This window comes from Hydractinia symbiolongicarpus, chromosome 8 (genome assembly GCF_029227915.1).
Source record: "Hydractinia symbiolongicarpus strain clone_291-10 chromosome 8, HSymV2.1, whole genome shotgun sequence".
Classification (NCBI taxonomy): domain Eukaryota; kingdom Metazoa; phylum Cnidaria; class Hydrozoa; order Anthoathecata; family Hydractiniidae; genus Hydractinia; species Hydractinia symbiolongicarpus.
This window is the reverse complement of record NC_079882.1, coordinates 4,137,317-4,151,261: the sequence shown is the minus strand read 5'-3', so window position 1 is coordinate 4,151,261 and position 13,945 is coordinate 4,137,317. Positions and strand designations below refer to the sequence as shown.

Below are 13,945 nucleotides of genomic sequence, written 5' to 3'. Positions count from 1 at the left end.
ACATCGCTAAAGATGAATAAATGTTGTACGAATGAGAGGTCTGGAACGAGATATAATATTATGCGCAAAAACAAGCAAACGCTCAAACGAGGGCTTCTGTTTATCTCGAACTCACTGATGCGTGGTTTATATTCAGCATTCATTTACAAAATAGTAACCGCAACTTTTCTTGTGTCTCCACCTTGCACGAGTCCTAGAAAATAAAACTATGGGGTGTATCCATCAGGCTGAGTAATTGTATAGGTATGTATGCAGATAGTTCTTTAACACTTTACGTATATCGCCTAATAAGCTGAGTCCACAAAGTAACAAGATTTTTAACAAAGCTACTTAGATACCTTGTGCGATATCGTTTATTGTATGGCTTTTGTTTTAAACTAAATATAGACTACTCAGTTTACTAATATCACGTCAATAATTTCTAAAACCACATCTGTGCAAAGCTAAAGGTGGTGTGATTATCAAGTTGAAACAGTGCCGTACATAAAAAGCTTCAAATGAAAAGGACACTGAAATCTCGTTTAATGATGTTATTAACCATTAGGTTACCTTATTAGCTTAACACATCTTTCGTTTCTTTCATTGTGATTTAATTCGTGAAACTCAATTTATTCTTATATAACGGCACGGCATCAACGTCTACTTCTACTTTAATCTAAAATTCCCGCCAGAGTAACAACCCCCCTTGATTGGTAATTTTTGGATTTTTTGCCACATATCTTTCCCTTCAGTATTTTTTTCTAAGGAATCAGGTAGCACATCTCTCACTCATTTCCAAAAGGTTTATGGTTAATATTGAAAAGACTCGCGATCTTAAAATCACCTCCCCCCTGCGCTAACCTTCTTCTGCCAAAAATAGGTGTCAAAAACGGCCCTGTATTTTTATCAAAAATGACATCATCACACAATACCTCTGAAACATTTCTTTTCGTAATTTGCTAGAATGTGAAATCAACATCTAGTTGTACATTATGACAACTTACGCACGACACAAACAATGGCTGACGACACTTCTTCTGTTGGTAACAAATTTACAGAGCATGATCCTTGCTTCATGTAAGTACACATATCCTTTATATTGCATTCTTGCAAACTGAATCTGTAATACCTAAACTTGACCCCATAACCTTAAGTGGTTTCCTCTTAAAAGCAAACAGACCTGGGAATAAGGTTGCATAATACCCTGTCGACTGCCAGGGATAGGAAATAGGCTACTCAGTACAATAACTAGTGCCTAGCTTCCTAACCGTTTGTGTGCTCTGAAAGTTCTGGCTCAGATTAAAAAACCACAAAAAGAACACAATATATATATAATATTTTGTTTATTTTACTGTAGGGTTGAATAAAGCTCCAGTATCAACTTTACCAGACGGAATTGATCATGTACGTTTTTTTTTCATTTTTGTTTAAAATCTTGCTTCTTTGTTTACAAAACAATACATCCATGCTTTAGCAATGCAAAGAGGAGAAGCAGCATTGTAGAAGTTTCTTTTTATTTCAAATATATGAGGCATTTTTTTCTTTCCTAAATATTTAGAAATATTTTAATGAGTATTGCGATAACACTCCTTCTTTAGCTCGTCCATGTTGGGCCTTCTTTACTACTGCAAACAATTCCCAGCAGTTGCAGTTCTGACAAATGCAATCCAAATATACGTGACAAAATTCGAGAACTAAGCTTTGGGTAGCCTTACTTCTAATCGTAGTTCCGATCGGATCCAATAAGGTTAGAATGTAAACACATATGAGCCATGGTGAACATTTGAAGTATATTGTTCTATATGGTTTGTTTGTGGTTCGTTGTCAGGCAATGTGTATACGGGTACGCAACGTGTGTAATGTGTCAATACAAAATGGTAGTCTTTTATATCCCTTTTCCCGAATAAATGTTTTTCTTTTTCTGTTTACAGGTAGTAGCTGCGTGTCAGGAGGATAATTTATTTCTTCAATGTCGAAACCGTTATAACAAACTATTAATCAAAGATGCATTTTATGGACGTGATAATACTTTTACTTGTAAAAGTAAAATAGCTGACAATAACAAGATCTGTGACGGTCAAACACCTCAACTTGTCGTAGAGAAAGTAAATTTAATGTGTACAGGTGAGAACAAATGTAAAGTACCAGTGACACCAGACTTTCTTGAAAAAAAAGGCGACGAGATTTGTACAGATGTTCGCAAATACTTAAAAGTTAGATACGCTTGTCATCAAGATCCTCAGCTTCACATGATTTGTGAAAATGGGTGTAGTTCATCATGTTGGCCTTTATGCAAGAAATCATGTTGTTCGCCAACACCACCACAATCGCAACCTTCTCTGCCACAACCTCCACCGGAGACTCAGCCACAATCAATGGAATCAGTTGGGAGTTGCAGTGGGACCTGCTCCAACCAATGTGCCCCTTTGTGTACACCCACGTGTTGCGAAACTAATACTCCTACAGTAATGCAGTCTACAACAACAACTACCACAGTCATGGTGCCTGTAACACAACCAACTTGTCCAGGAGACTGCGCCTCCAGCTGTGCACCATTATGTCAACCGTCATGTTGCAAAAGTAGAAAACCATCCACTGCAGTCGTCTTTTCTCAACCACCACCTCAAGTACAGTACAACAGACATCAACCTACTGCGAAAACATGCCCATTCGGTTGTGCGAGCCAATGTGCGCCAATTTGCGATCCAGAATGCTGTTCTATTCACCATGCGTATATGCAGCCACCACCAGTGCAATATTTCCCTCCACCTCCACCACCACCACCACCACCACCTCCGCCACCACCACCACCACCACCTGCGCTTTTACTGCCGGCGTTACCTCATTGCCCCGCTGGCTGCTCAGCACAATGTGCACCGTCATGTCAGCCCACGTGTTGTCAAGCAATGTCAAGTTACCCTCAGCCACATATACAAGCACCACCTCAACTAGCACCATCTTCGTGCCCTGTTGGGTGCTCCTCACGCTGTGCTCCACTATGCCAACCGACATGTTGCAGCAGTTCACCAATAGCACCACCGCAACCAACATGTGGTGGCGGATGTCCGGGCCAATGTGCACCACTCTGTCAGCCTACATGTTGTCAAAGTCTTTCTGGGGCTTCCAGGCCAATGATGCCGCCTTTAACGCCACTTCGCCCTCAGCCTGCATATCCTCCGCCACCACCACCACCATCAATGCCGATGCCGCTTCTACAACAAAGCGACTGTCCCCCTGTTTGTTACACTGCATGTTTGCCCACTTGCCCACGTAGATGCTGCGTCACACATCCTGCAGTTTCTGGATATAACTTACCTTACATGAACAAAGAACTAGTTGCTAGGAAAACATATCAACAATTACTGCAACGTTATAGAGTGAAACAAGTTCAAAGATACATGCAGGGCTAACTGCTTTACACGTAAAACGGCATCTTGTTTTCTGTGTTTTATATTTGGTTTACATGTGGATAAATTATACAGCAGACACACAGAGTAGAGATTTTGTATTTCATGTTCATAAACGTTTGGCGTAATCTTTTTAAACTAATATTATTTTTTATAACAATCAGTTATAAGTGCTCAGATGTTTAAGTCAATCTTTGTTTTATATAATAGTTAACTAGATGATTACTTTTTCTTGTTTTTATAATTTTAAATGAATAATCGTTGTTGTCTCTATGGTTTGTCAACCTCTTACCTAGGTCTTGTTAGATCCTTCTTATATTTGGACGAAACCTGTTGATTTTTTTCTCAGTAAATTTCATCCTTAAAATCCTAAATTTTAATAATTTAAAAAGATACCATTATCTGAATACTTGTTGTCAGCTTGTGGACAATCCACAGAGATATGCTTGTCACATCAAAGTTGATAAAACCATTCGCATTCGCAGCTAAGATAAATACGACCATTACTTTATTGTGATAAATTTTTGTTAGGAATAAATTTCGTGGTTGAGCTCATCCGCAAAAGTTTGTGCATTTCGAGGGGACTTATTTTCGCGAATGAGCCATTTTCTAATACTTCACGGGGTCTTAATTTCGCGTGTCGACAATTTTAACCATTTTTTGAGCCTGTTCTCGGTTAATTTCCGTGATAAACAGCCAAATCTAGTGACGCGAAATCTCCAAAAAAGAATAAAATTACACAGGCGAATTTTGCCAAGGAAAACAGCTTCATGGTGTCACCTTGTTGGAAGCTCTTTTCCTCAGTTATAAAAAAAATAGAAGGACCGGTAAAATGGACTTTGGAAAACTGACGTCTAAGGGGTCAAAAAAAAAAATAGTGAAATCCAGACAGTATAATTATGCATCATAGTTCAACTTATTTTTAGAAAGCAAGTGGATAAATTTCCCGTGGGTGTAATTTCGCAGAGACAAGCGAAAAAAGGTATTTTAAAAATACAAATTTTAAGCATAACTTTGACATGCTTTACTCTACCTTCTCAAAAAAAACTATTTATGTAATATTCAACATTTATTCAAGATAGAATCAAAAAAGTTTCTGGATTTTTCCTTGTTTTCCTCACTGCCTTCATCATCCTTGTCCTGGTATTCGAACGAATCAACGTTTCTTTCATCAACATCTATGTGGCCGGGTTCGGGGAAAGAATTGGCTAGTTTCCAGATGCTCTCCAACCTTCGTTACCTCTATTGTATAAATCTATCAACCATCTGCATGTGACGGTTTCATGACTGTGACCGACGTTCAACAAAAAACATGGGTTTTTTTTAAAAAAATTTTTTTTTTCAGTGATTAGATAGAAAAAGATCTGGGCTTTAAAATGGTGCAAAAATATTTAAAAAAATTTATTTGAGATTGTGGAAAAAATTTTAATACTAAATAACTCCGAAGACAAAAAAGCATAAAGAAAAAATTAAAAAAGCGTTTTTAGATCAATGTCTTGTGACCACAAAAAACAGCAAACTTAAGAAATTAGTAGCTTTGTAAAAGAAATCGCATTTGTAGGAGAGGGGTTTTTCTTTTTCGTGTCTGTTAAACCTTCAAATTTTACTTTTCTTAATAATTTTTAGGTAATCATATAGGCTTTCTAAAAATAAATATATTAATATCAAAATAAAGTTTTGGTGAATTAAAAGCATTTTAAATTATCACACCTTTTTGTATACTCACGCCTTAAAAAACTTTACATCGCGAGGTTGAAGAAATCCTAGGCTCATTTTCACTGGAGGAGAAATCAGCCTCAAAATCGACAACAAATGTCGGCAGAAATGGGGGAAGTATGAACAAAACGAAGGAAAAAGAAATCCGATATTACCCCACAATATGAAAGAGCCACGTAACAACTAGAAAAGTTTTTACACATTTAAGAAATGGTAAAAGTACATTTAATCAAGGAAGAGAATAAAAATTGTACTTATCATGCAAACAGAAAAAGAATATCATAAATTATTAAAAATTGTTTTACCTACTCCTTGGAGAAATGTAAAACATTTTTTTAAAATTCTCTTTCGCGGTCGGCCGAAATTTTATAAATTTCGCAGATTTTTGCAAAAACCGACTGAGGTAATAAAAAACGAGGGGTAGGAAATTTTTAAATTATAAGTACGAACGCTTTTATAAGTGGAAATTTCGAATCAGACAATCATTCAAAAATTTCGCGGAAAATAAAAATTTCTTGGATGGCTACTTTCCAGATTTATGCGCGGACTAATTTCGAGGATTGGACCAAAATCTGCTAAATTTAACTCCAGCAATGAGTGGGAGGTGTAACAGCGAAAAATATATTTGGTTCATTCGTATTTATATCAAAACGAATATACATTCGTATCATAAAACTTATTTATACACAATACATAAAAGCAAATAATTTAAAATCGTGATAGCGCTAGGAGCGAATCGAAGATTTGGAAACTTGACATAAAACTTTTTTAAAAAAATATGTACATAATTGATCACATCCATATCTGATATACTCCTGTATAAAAGACAAGTAAAACCTTAAATACACGAATTTGTACAAATTAAAACTTCTATAAAAAAGTTTGATTCGTATGAAAAGATAAAATAAATTTCACGGCTGGTGGTGGTGTAAGCCAAGAAAAATACTAACAGAACACTAGACCAAAGGATTTGCTGCAGGAACTAATTGGGATACACAACCGAATCTAAAGAACAACAGTGTTAAAAAGAAACAGGTGATACAAGAAAGAATCAATTATGTTTACATGAAGTACAACATACTTAGGAGATTTGTATTTTTGCAGTACAGCCTGTTGTTGACTTTTTGGAGCAGCTCGAAACAAATTATGCAAATCAACAATACAACTATGCAGATCCTGCAATTGATATCCAGAATAGAACTCCAGTGTTGGCGTCTAGAAATCAAACAAACATAGATATTCAAATGTTAATGCAAGTAAACATACAGTTGTGTTTAAACTTACCCAGCATTCTGTATTTAAGGTGTAGTTCGCAACACAAACTGATGACGCTGCTATGACTGATGGCATGTATTTTAAAGAGATGTCATAATCTATTAGTGATAGTTCGCACAAGTACTAAAACAAAAAAGTAAAGTTTGAATTGACTGGACAATTTAATTACATGTCTATTATAAACTGAAAACACATACCTCCCCTAAATATTGCATCTGACTTTCACTTTTGGCTCCAGCAGCAAGCAAATATCTACCTAAAAAATTTTTCGCGGTTGGCACACTAAGTTCGAATGCCAGAGTCTTCAAAATAAGGTGCTCCATTCGCAAGACCTAAAAAATTTACTGCTAATTAACAACTACTTCGCATACTTGCATGTTTTTATTAAGAATGGTGAAAATACCTGTTTTGGTGTGTATGTGTCATCTGTGATGTAAACAAACTCTGCCACTTCTGGTGGATATATTTCTTCAAATTTTCTGCAGTAAAAAAACGTTGTAATAATGCCCGTAACATATATAGTAAAAATTCAACTTAGTGACTAAAACACAGACCTGAACAAAATAATAACAATAGACAGATTTGAAACAAAGTCTAAGAGCTTGCAATATTTTGCCTTTCTAGGTGAGTTTCCGAGTATATTCTGAGTAGGCGTTAAATAGCCAGAAAAAATGTACTCACGCAGCCACCAACATACAAGCTGCACCAACAAGCTGTAACTTTCCTCTGAGCACAGACATGCAAGATAAAAAGCGATCAATGAAATTAACTGTCAGGTACAATGTTTGGGGAACGAGTTTGTATTCTTCTGCAACTTCTACCAACCAGTCAATCAAAATTGCTCTCATATTCACATTGATATCCGCTTGCTTTTTAATATAGTGTTGTTTCGGTCTGTGCTTTTTCTGTAAAAATGTTAAAATAGAAAAGCAAAATTCACATAAAAATAGTTTGGTGAAATTTCAAGCCACAAACCTCAGCTTTTTTAAGGTAATTGTGGATATCTTGTGCATATTCGGGCAATCCAAATGTGGCATCTGCTTCTAAGTCAATGTCATTAACACTTGCACTGTTAATTTCATCCGATTTAAGTTCCTCAAAACTGTCCGATGGTATTGGAGACAATATCATAGGTGAATCTTGAAAAAAAAAGATGACATCATCAAGTCTTTGGCATGTTCTATGTTGCAATTAAGAAATTTAACAAAAAAACAAACCTTTTGTTAATGACAATGCTTCGTTAAACGGTGCCACTGGTTCTTTTATTGGAGGTTTCACATCTTCATGTATTTTAAGATGTTGTAGATTTTTTCCCTGTGTTTTTTGTATATGTGTTGTTGTCTAAAATAAATTAACCAGTTTTAGCTTATATCAAATTAACCAAAAAAATTGCCATAAGACAAATTCTTAATTTTGTTGTAATAGTAGAAGATTGTACAGAAATCTTTAGGCATTTGTTTTAAAGTTTTAAAGTTTGCTTTGCAAAAGTGTTTTACAACTTCTCGCAGATTGAAATTATCAAAAATGTAAGAGTTAAGTCATTTTTCTTTTTAAATGGTGAATTTGTATTTTTTTTTTGACCATAAAAATTTTTTACAAACTCATGGTAGAATATAAAGAACATTAATAAGTTTGCAACTAATCACATCATTGATGATTTTATGATTAGAAACTACTAGTTTTAAAAAATTATTTCATAAAACGAACCAACATTTTCACGATTACCACCTTATATCTAATGCACACCCTAAAATGATGAATCACATTTGCACTATTACCTAGTCCACTTTTCCGGTTGCAAAGCACAATGATACTTAAATGATATGAGGAAAAAACACGCTGTTCATGCAGACAGGCTGAAATTTTTCATATAATCTCAGATACATATTAGAATAAAATGTATTTATCTTGCCCTCAAACAAACCTTAGCTTGATTTATTACAATATTGCAATCCTAAAACCAAATCTTTGAAACACACATTTATTATAGTAATCATAATATATACCTTATATTTTTCTTTCACAGCTCGAGATGGTTGCACTCTGCAGCCTTGAACATTTGTATTAATGGTCCCAAGAGCCGTTCTTTTGCTTGGTTTTGGAACATGTTGTCTTGTTAATCGGCTGTCTTCCCTTTTATTTTTCTTTCCGTTTTGTAGTCCCGGTAATACATTTTCAGCATCTTGGTATATTTGAATAGACATTTTCTTTCTTTAAGCAGTATTTTCTTAGTATTTCTAGGAGTACAAGCAAAATTTAAACATTCTACTAGTGTTTACAACCAGTGAATAAAAAAAATCAATCAGCTAACATATGAAACAACTGATTTCATAGTTAGGAGCATCCGAAAAATTATAGGCTTAATGCAACAGACATGTTTAGATTTTAAGCTTGAACTAAAATGCAGTTTAACGCCTTCAAAATGTAGCGATATACAAACCTTTCTCAGTGTTCAACCTGTTGAGGTACTCGTCTTTTCTTTCATTTACATCTCGTATCGCAGCTAACGATTTTTAAAGTAAACGCGGCTAGATCCAGTTTTCTTTGACAACCAATTAGAATTGTAATCTAGTAATCTATTTTGCTGACTGCAGATTTCACGCACTCCAGCCCCGTAATTTTTTTAAAAACTTAGTTTGCTTGCTCGCCTTTTTTTATGTCCCTATCAATCATCGAAGGATGACCACATCGCAACTAGGGAAGGGGTTAGAAGGAACTGAAGAATAGAAGATTATCCAAACCATACCGTGATTAGAAAATGTGATTTCCATCCTTCTGATGTTTGCGCAAAAGAAAGCACTTTTTGCGCAAAAAAAGACTTTTTTCTCTATAAGCTTTCACTAACGAAAAATTTATTTTTAATAACTATTTTCCCTTGATCAAAACATGACCTTAGTTCCCATAGCTCGGGGGCGTCTTTAAACTACAGACTAACCTGTCGATTGCCGTGCAAAAATACAAACATGGCGATAACGCTGCGAGGTGTTGTTTATAGTAGTTTTTTTTTACGAAATAGTTTAGCTATATCCATTATTGTGATTGCATTAGATGGAAGATCGCACTTAGCCAGCAACGGTTAGATCCACACCAGCTAGTTATGCTTGACCTTCTAACGTTATCCAACAAGCAGAGGAAGGAGGCAAAAAAACAAAAAACGATTTTGGCAAATTTTGCAGTAGTAAGTGGTGTTACAACTAGCTAGCTAGTTGAGAGCACATTTTTATTTTACGAAATGAAACGGTCTACAAAAATTATTGTTTATAAAAGACTTAGCTATCTTTTCCACTATTCTATTAGAAATATAACTTGTAAATAAATTTAAAATGTTTGAGAGAAATCAAGCAGGCACAAAAAAAACTTTTATGTAATCTGCTTTAGTGTTAGCAATTGTTAATCAACATGATATCCTTTCACAAAACAAGCAAACATATAAGCATAAAAGTAAAAATATGTACAATGTTTTTTGGCATTAGGAGCAATTCAAAATCCCCAATGCAAAACACTTTTACGTAGTGTATAGATAGATAGATAGATGTGCATATTTTACATGGCTAGCCTCACAAATATCGAGGGATATACCCTGTCTATTATTTCCAGGAGGGGCCATGGCGTAGATGGAGAGTCCTAGAGTATTTAATGCTCATTTTAAGCTACGCAGACCCAATTAGAGCCCGCGCTCTACTAGACAACTCCCGGCAACATCCAACGGCCCACACAGTGTGCCATCTTCCCAATTTCCCTCACATGGCTTGGGTTAACCCGGGGCTATGGTAACATTCACTCGCCCATGTTGAATCGCCGTCAAGAGGAATCGAACCCCGGTCTCCCGCACAGAGTACGAGAGCTATAACCACTATAACCACTATATTCGTACGCACCTTTGCCCATTTTTGCGTACGTATATGTTCATCTGCTATTCGTACGTAGGGTTAGGGTTAGGATTCTTTTTTCCTTTTTTCTACGTATGAATAGCGCTACGCACTATTAATATGCACTTTATGTCATATTAAAGTGCGTATGAATATACAGTTCCACACTTTTATATATGGGTATGTGAACACACCTTTGGTAAAAACTATTCTGACCCAACTTAGAGCATGGCCTGTCTATAGATGGTACTTCTTTTGACACCATGACCTATCTTTTGACATACTGTCCTGTCAATTGGATGGACCAAGACCAACCTGGGGTAAGGGGCCTCGTCCATACTCACATTGCCATGACAATTTTTCACACCCACCCAGCATGAGAAACGTCCACTCGTGGCAGTTATTTTTCCAAAAAAGAAACCTATCCTACAATTCTTTGGTGGTCTCATTGATTTTAGTGGGCAAAAACGTAGTTTTAAATTGCCACAAAAGAAACGTCCTTTGCACATAGAGAGGTACCCACAAACGTCAATGTATTTACATGCATTAAGACCTTGTATTTAAAATAAACTAACGATTCCGTGCTTAGCTCTCATTCCGTGCTTAGCTCTCGTCATTCCGTGCTTAGCTCTCGTTGAGGTCGGACGTATCTAAAACGCTCCGGTCTTGGCGCGCTAAGTCGAAGAAAGAAAAAAGAAGACTAAAGCTTGAAGAGCTCCTGCTTTGACAGCTAAGTCCTTTTTGATTTATTATATACTGTACTGCCTTCTTTACTTCATTTATATCTTTTCATTTCTTTAATTTGTTGTTTTGTAAGTTTTTTAAATTATTGTTTTTGTTAATAAATTGTTTTTATCCCAGTCAGTTTTTTATCCATCTATCATCTAATATGGTAGCTTTGCTGTGTTGTGGGTTCCTGCTGCTCCTTCTGTGTAACATCGTAAGGAAATGGGCTTGCCTCAGATCCTTCAAACATAGTTTTGGAAGAGCACATAACCGTAGAATGATCTCTCTACGACTTAAAAATAACTTTACTCAGGTAGGAAACCCCACATTTACGCTAAAACTGATTTTTGTGTTCGTTGTATTTTTGAGCAATACAAAACCTTCGTTCAAAAGTAGCTCACCCAACAACAACGAAATGAGTCGACTAGATAGGAGTTTCTTTTCTATCTCTTCACTTGATGCCTGCAATAGAGTTTCTGAAAGCCAGCTCACTCTCCAATTAAAATTAATGGCTTTATCAAAACTTAAGCCAAGCAGGCACAAGTATTTCTATTTTTTAATCCTCTTGTCAGGGGACATCTGCCTCAACCCAGGTCCTGTTAAGTATCCCTGTTCTTCATGCTTAAAACCTGTGGCAAAAACACACAAAGCACTTTCTTGTGACAAGTGTGGATTATGGGCTCATAAAAAATGTGAGCGTATTTCTGATAAAAAATATCAACAATTTATGAAGACTCCTGAAGATAAACTGTTTTTCGTTTGCAGTCCCTGTCTTTCTCGTAATTTGCCCTTTGCTAATGAGGAGTCATTTGGTGACGAAATTCCGGACAACATCAATATTACTATTGATGAAAACTTTGATTTTGAGGCAATCAGTAATGGGAAGGGCTTAAAAATGGCCCATCTCAACATTAATGGTCTGTCATCCAAACTAGACTATGTTAAACTTCTGCTACATCAAACAAAACTTGATGTATTCTCCATCTGTGAAACCAAAATTGATGACACCATCACTGACAATGACGTTAAAATTGATGGCTATGTTTGTTATAGGAATGATCGGAATAGACGAGGTGGGGGTGTTCTAATTTTTGTTAATGAAAACTTGGATAGCCACCTTTTGAAACACCTTTACTTCGAAAATGTTGAATCACTATGGGTGAAAGTGTGCCTGAAAAAAACTAAACCTATTTACGTGTGTGGGGTTTACAGGCCACCTGGAGGTAGTGATTTGCAGAGTACCGAAAACCTGTGTACTCATTTTAAACAGTGTTTTAACAAGCTCCCAGAAGAGAAAGAAGTTTTTATCTTGGGAGATTTTAACTGTAACATGCTTTCAAAATATGCTCTCTCCTCCAAAATAAAGGAATTATGCTCCACTCTTTTCCTAAAACAACATATTACGGAGCCAACTCGTGTTACTGAAAATAGTAGCACTCTTATAGACTTGATACTTTCTAACAGTTCTTGTATTTCTAAAACTGGTGTCATGGATTTAGGCATCAGTGATCACAATTTAGTTTATGTGATCAGAAAATTCAAAAGGCCAAAATTTGAACCTAAAACATGCAAGGTTCGTAGCTACAAGAACTTCAGTGAAGAGGCTTTTCTGAAAGACCTCAGGAATTTAGACTGGTCATATTTTAATAATTATGATGACCTTGATAAAGCATGTGAGAAACTGAATAAAAATGTTAAAACAGTGGCTGACAAACATGCCCCTTTCAAAACACATAGATTTTCTGGCCGTGTTGAGGCATGGGTCACTGATGAAATAATAATAGCCATCAAAGAAAGAGACTTCTTGAAACGGAAAGCATCAAAAACAAAATCCATCATAGACTGGGAAGCTTTCAAACAAAAAAGGAACCAGGTAATAGGTCTCAAAAATCGACTCAAAAACGAGTACTATAATGACATTTTGCAGGACTTTCAAAAACGGCCAAAACAACTTTGGAAAACCCTAAAAAAACTGGTTCCTGATAAGTCAGGCAATACTACCTCGATAAAACGAGTAGTCCAAAACGATGGTACAGAAACTTCTCACCCAAAAGAAATTTCCAACACATTCAATTCATTTTTTGTCAGTGTTGGTGCAAAACTAGCCTCTAAATTTTCTTCTGACACTACTAATGTTAATCCACCTGTTAGCGGACACGATTTTCGGTGGGCTCGTATTGAGACCAAAAGTGTCGAAAAAATAATTAGATCACTAAAACTTAATAAAGCTACAGGCTTGGACGGAATTGGTTCACGACTGCTAAAAGCAGGTTCGTCAGTTTTAAGTATTTATTTATCAAGTCTTTTCAACAAATCTTTATTTACTGGTTATGTACCTAAATGTTGGAAGACTAAAAGGGTCTCGCCTATTTTTAAAAGTGGCAATAAAACAGATCCTACTAATTATCGGCCTATCTCCATTTTGCCAATTCCTATGAAAATTTTTGAAAAGTTAGTGCATGAGCAAATGTCTCATTTTATTTCTGAGCACAACTTCCTGAATGACAGACAGTCCGGATTTCGAAAACTCTTTTCCACAGAAACTGCAGTAGCCGATGTCTCTGATTTTATTCTTACTGAGCTCGACCAACATAACTTTGTTTGTGCTGTGCTCATTGACCTTAAAAAAGCTTTTGACACTGTTGATCATAAAATTTTGTTAAAAAAACTATGGTGTTTTGGCATCAGAGATGCTGCCTTTGACTGGTTCGAGTCCTACTTAACGGACCGAATGCAGCTGACTCTTGTAAACGACACAGGATCAGATCTGCTTCATGAAGACGCTTTTGGGGTGCCGCAGGGATCTGTGTTGGGGCCCCTGCTCTTTCTTTTGTATATTGATGACTTAAAATCTGTCATCAATTCAAACTACCACCATCTATATGCGGATGATACAATAATTATTTCGTCTCATAAAAACTTGGATACCCTTGTCTCCCAGGTTGAGTTAGAACTTTCGCAAGTCGACCTCTG

General features: G+C 36.1%; 2 protein-coding genes across 2 annotated transcripts; one reads left to right on the top strand and one right to left on the bottom strand.

Moving 5' to 3' along the window:
* Positions 1 to 135: 135 nt before the first annotated feature.
* LOC130654923 (protein enabled homolog) lies at positions 136 to 3,644 on the top strand. The gene is made up of 4 exons (XM_057457578.1): positions 136 to 243; positions 943 to 1,056; positions 1,337 to 1,383; positions 1,911 to 3,644. The coding sequence occupies exons 2-4, from the start codon at positions 972 to 974 to the stop codon at positions 3,387 to 3,389; spliced, it is 1,611 nt and encodes a 536-aa protein (XP_057313561.1). The 5' UTR covers positions 136 to 243; positions 943 to 971; the 3' UTR covers positions 3,390 to 3,644.
* A 2,080-nt stretch (positions 3,645 to 5,724) lies between these two features.
* Positions 5,725 to 8,935, bottom strand: LOC130654928 (G2/mitotic-specific cyclin-A-like). The gene is made up of 10 exons (XM_057457582.1): positions 8,818 to 8,935; positions 8,384 to 8,614; positions 7,595 to 7,718; positions 7,353 to 7,516; positions 7,059 to 7,282; positions 6,781 to 6,856; positions 6,575 to 6,709; positions 6,387 to 6,500; positions 6,184 to 6,317; positions 5,725 to 6,107 (listed from the first exon to the last, which is right to left on the bottom strand). The coding sequence occupies exons 2-10, from the start codon at positions 8,579 to 8,581 to the stop codon at positions 6,059 to 6,061; spliced, it is 1,218 nt and encodes a 405-aa protein (XP_057313565.1). The 5' UTR covers positions 8,582 to 8,614; positions 8,818 to 8,935; the 3' UTR covers positions 5,725 to 6,058.
* Between the last annotated feature and the right edge of the window lie 5,010 nt (positions 8,936 to 13,945).

Excerpts from the sequence above, each read along its gene's own strand:
- LOC130654928 (XM_057457582.1), bottom strand. The coding sequence starts at position 8,581 with ATGTCTATTCAAATATACCAAGATGCTGAAAATGTATTACCGGGACTA. Across the intron at positions 7,517-7,594 it reads AGCATTGTCATTAACAAAAG|ATTCACCTATGATATTGTCT; the intron begins GTTTGTTTTTTT and ends TTTTTTTTCAAG. Across the intron at positions 6,318-6,386 it reads CCTTAAATACAGAATGCTGG|ACGCCAACACTGGAGTTCTA; the intron begins GTAAGTTTAAAC and ends TTTGATTTCTAG.
- LOC130654923 (XM_057457578.1), top strand. The coding sequence starts at position 972 with ATGACAACTTACGCACGACACAAACAATGGCTGACGACACTTCTTCTG. Across the intron at positions 1,057-1,336 it reads GAGCATGATCCTTGCTTCAT|GGTTGAATAAAGCTCCAGTA; the intron begins GTAAGTACACAT and ends ATTTTACTGTAG. Across the intron at positions 1,384-1,910 it reads TACCAGACGGAATTGATCAT|GTAGTAGCTGCGTGTCAGGA; the intron begins GTACGTTTTTTT and ends TTCTGTTTACAG.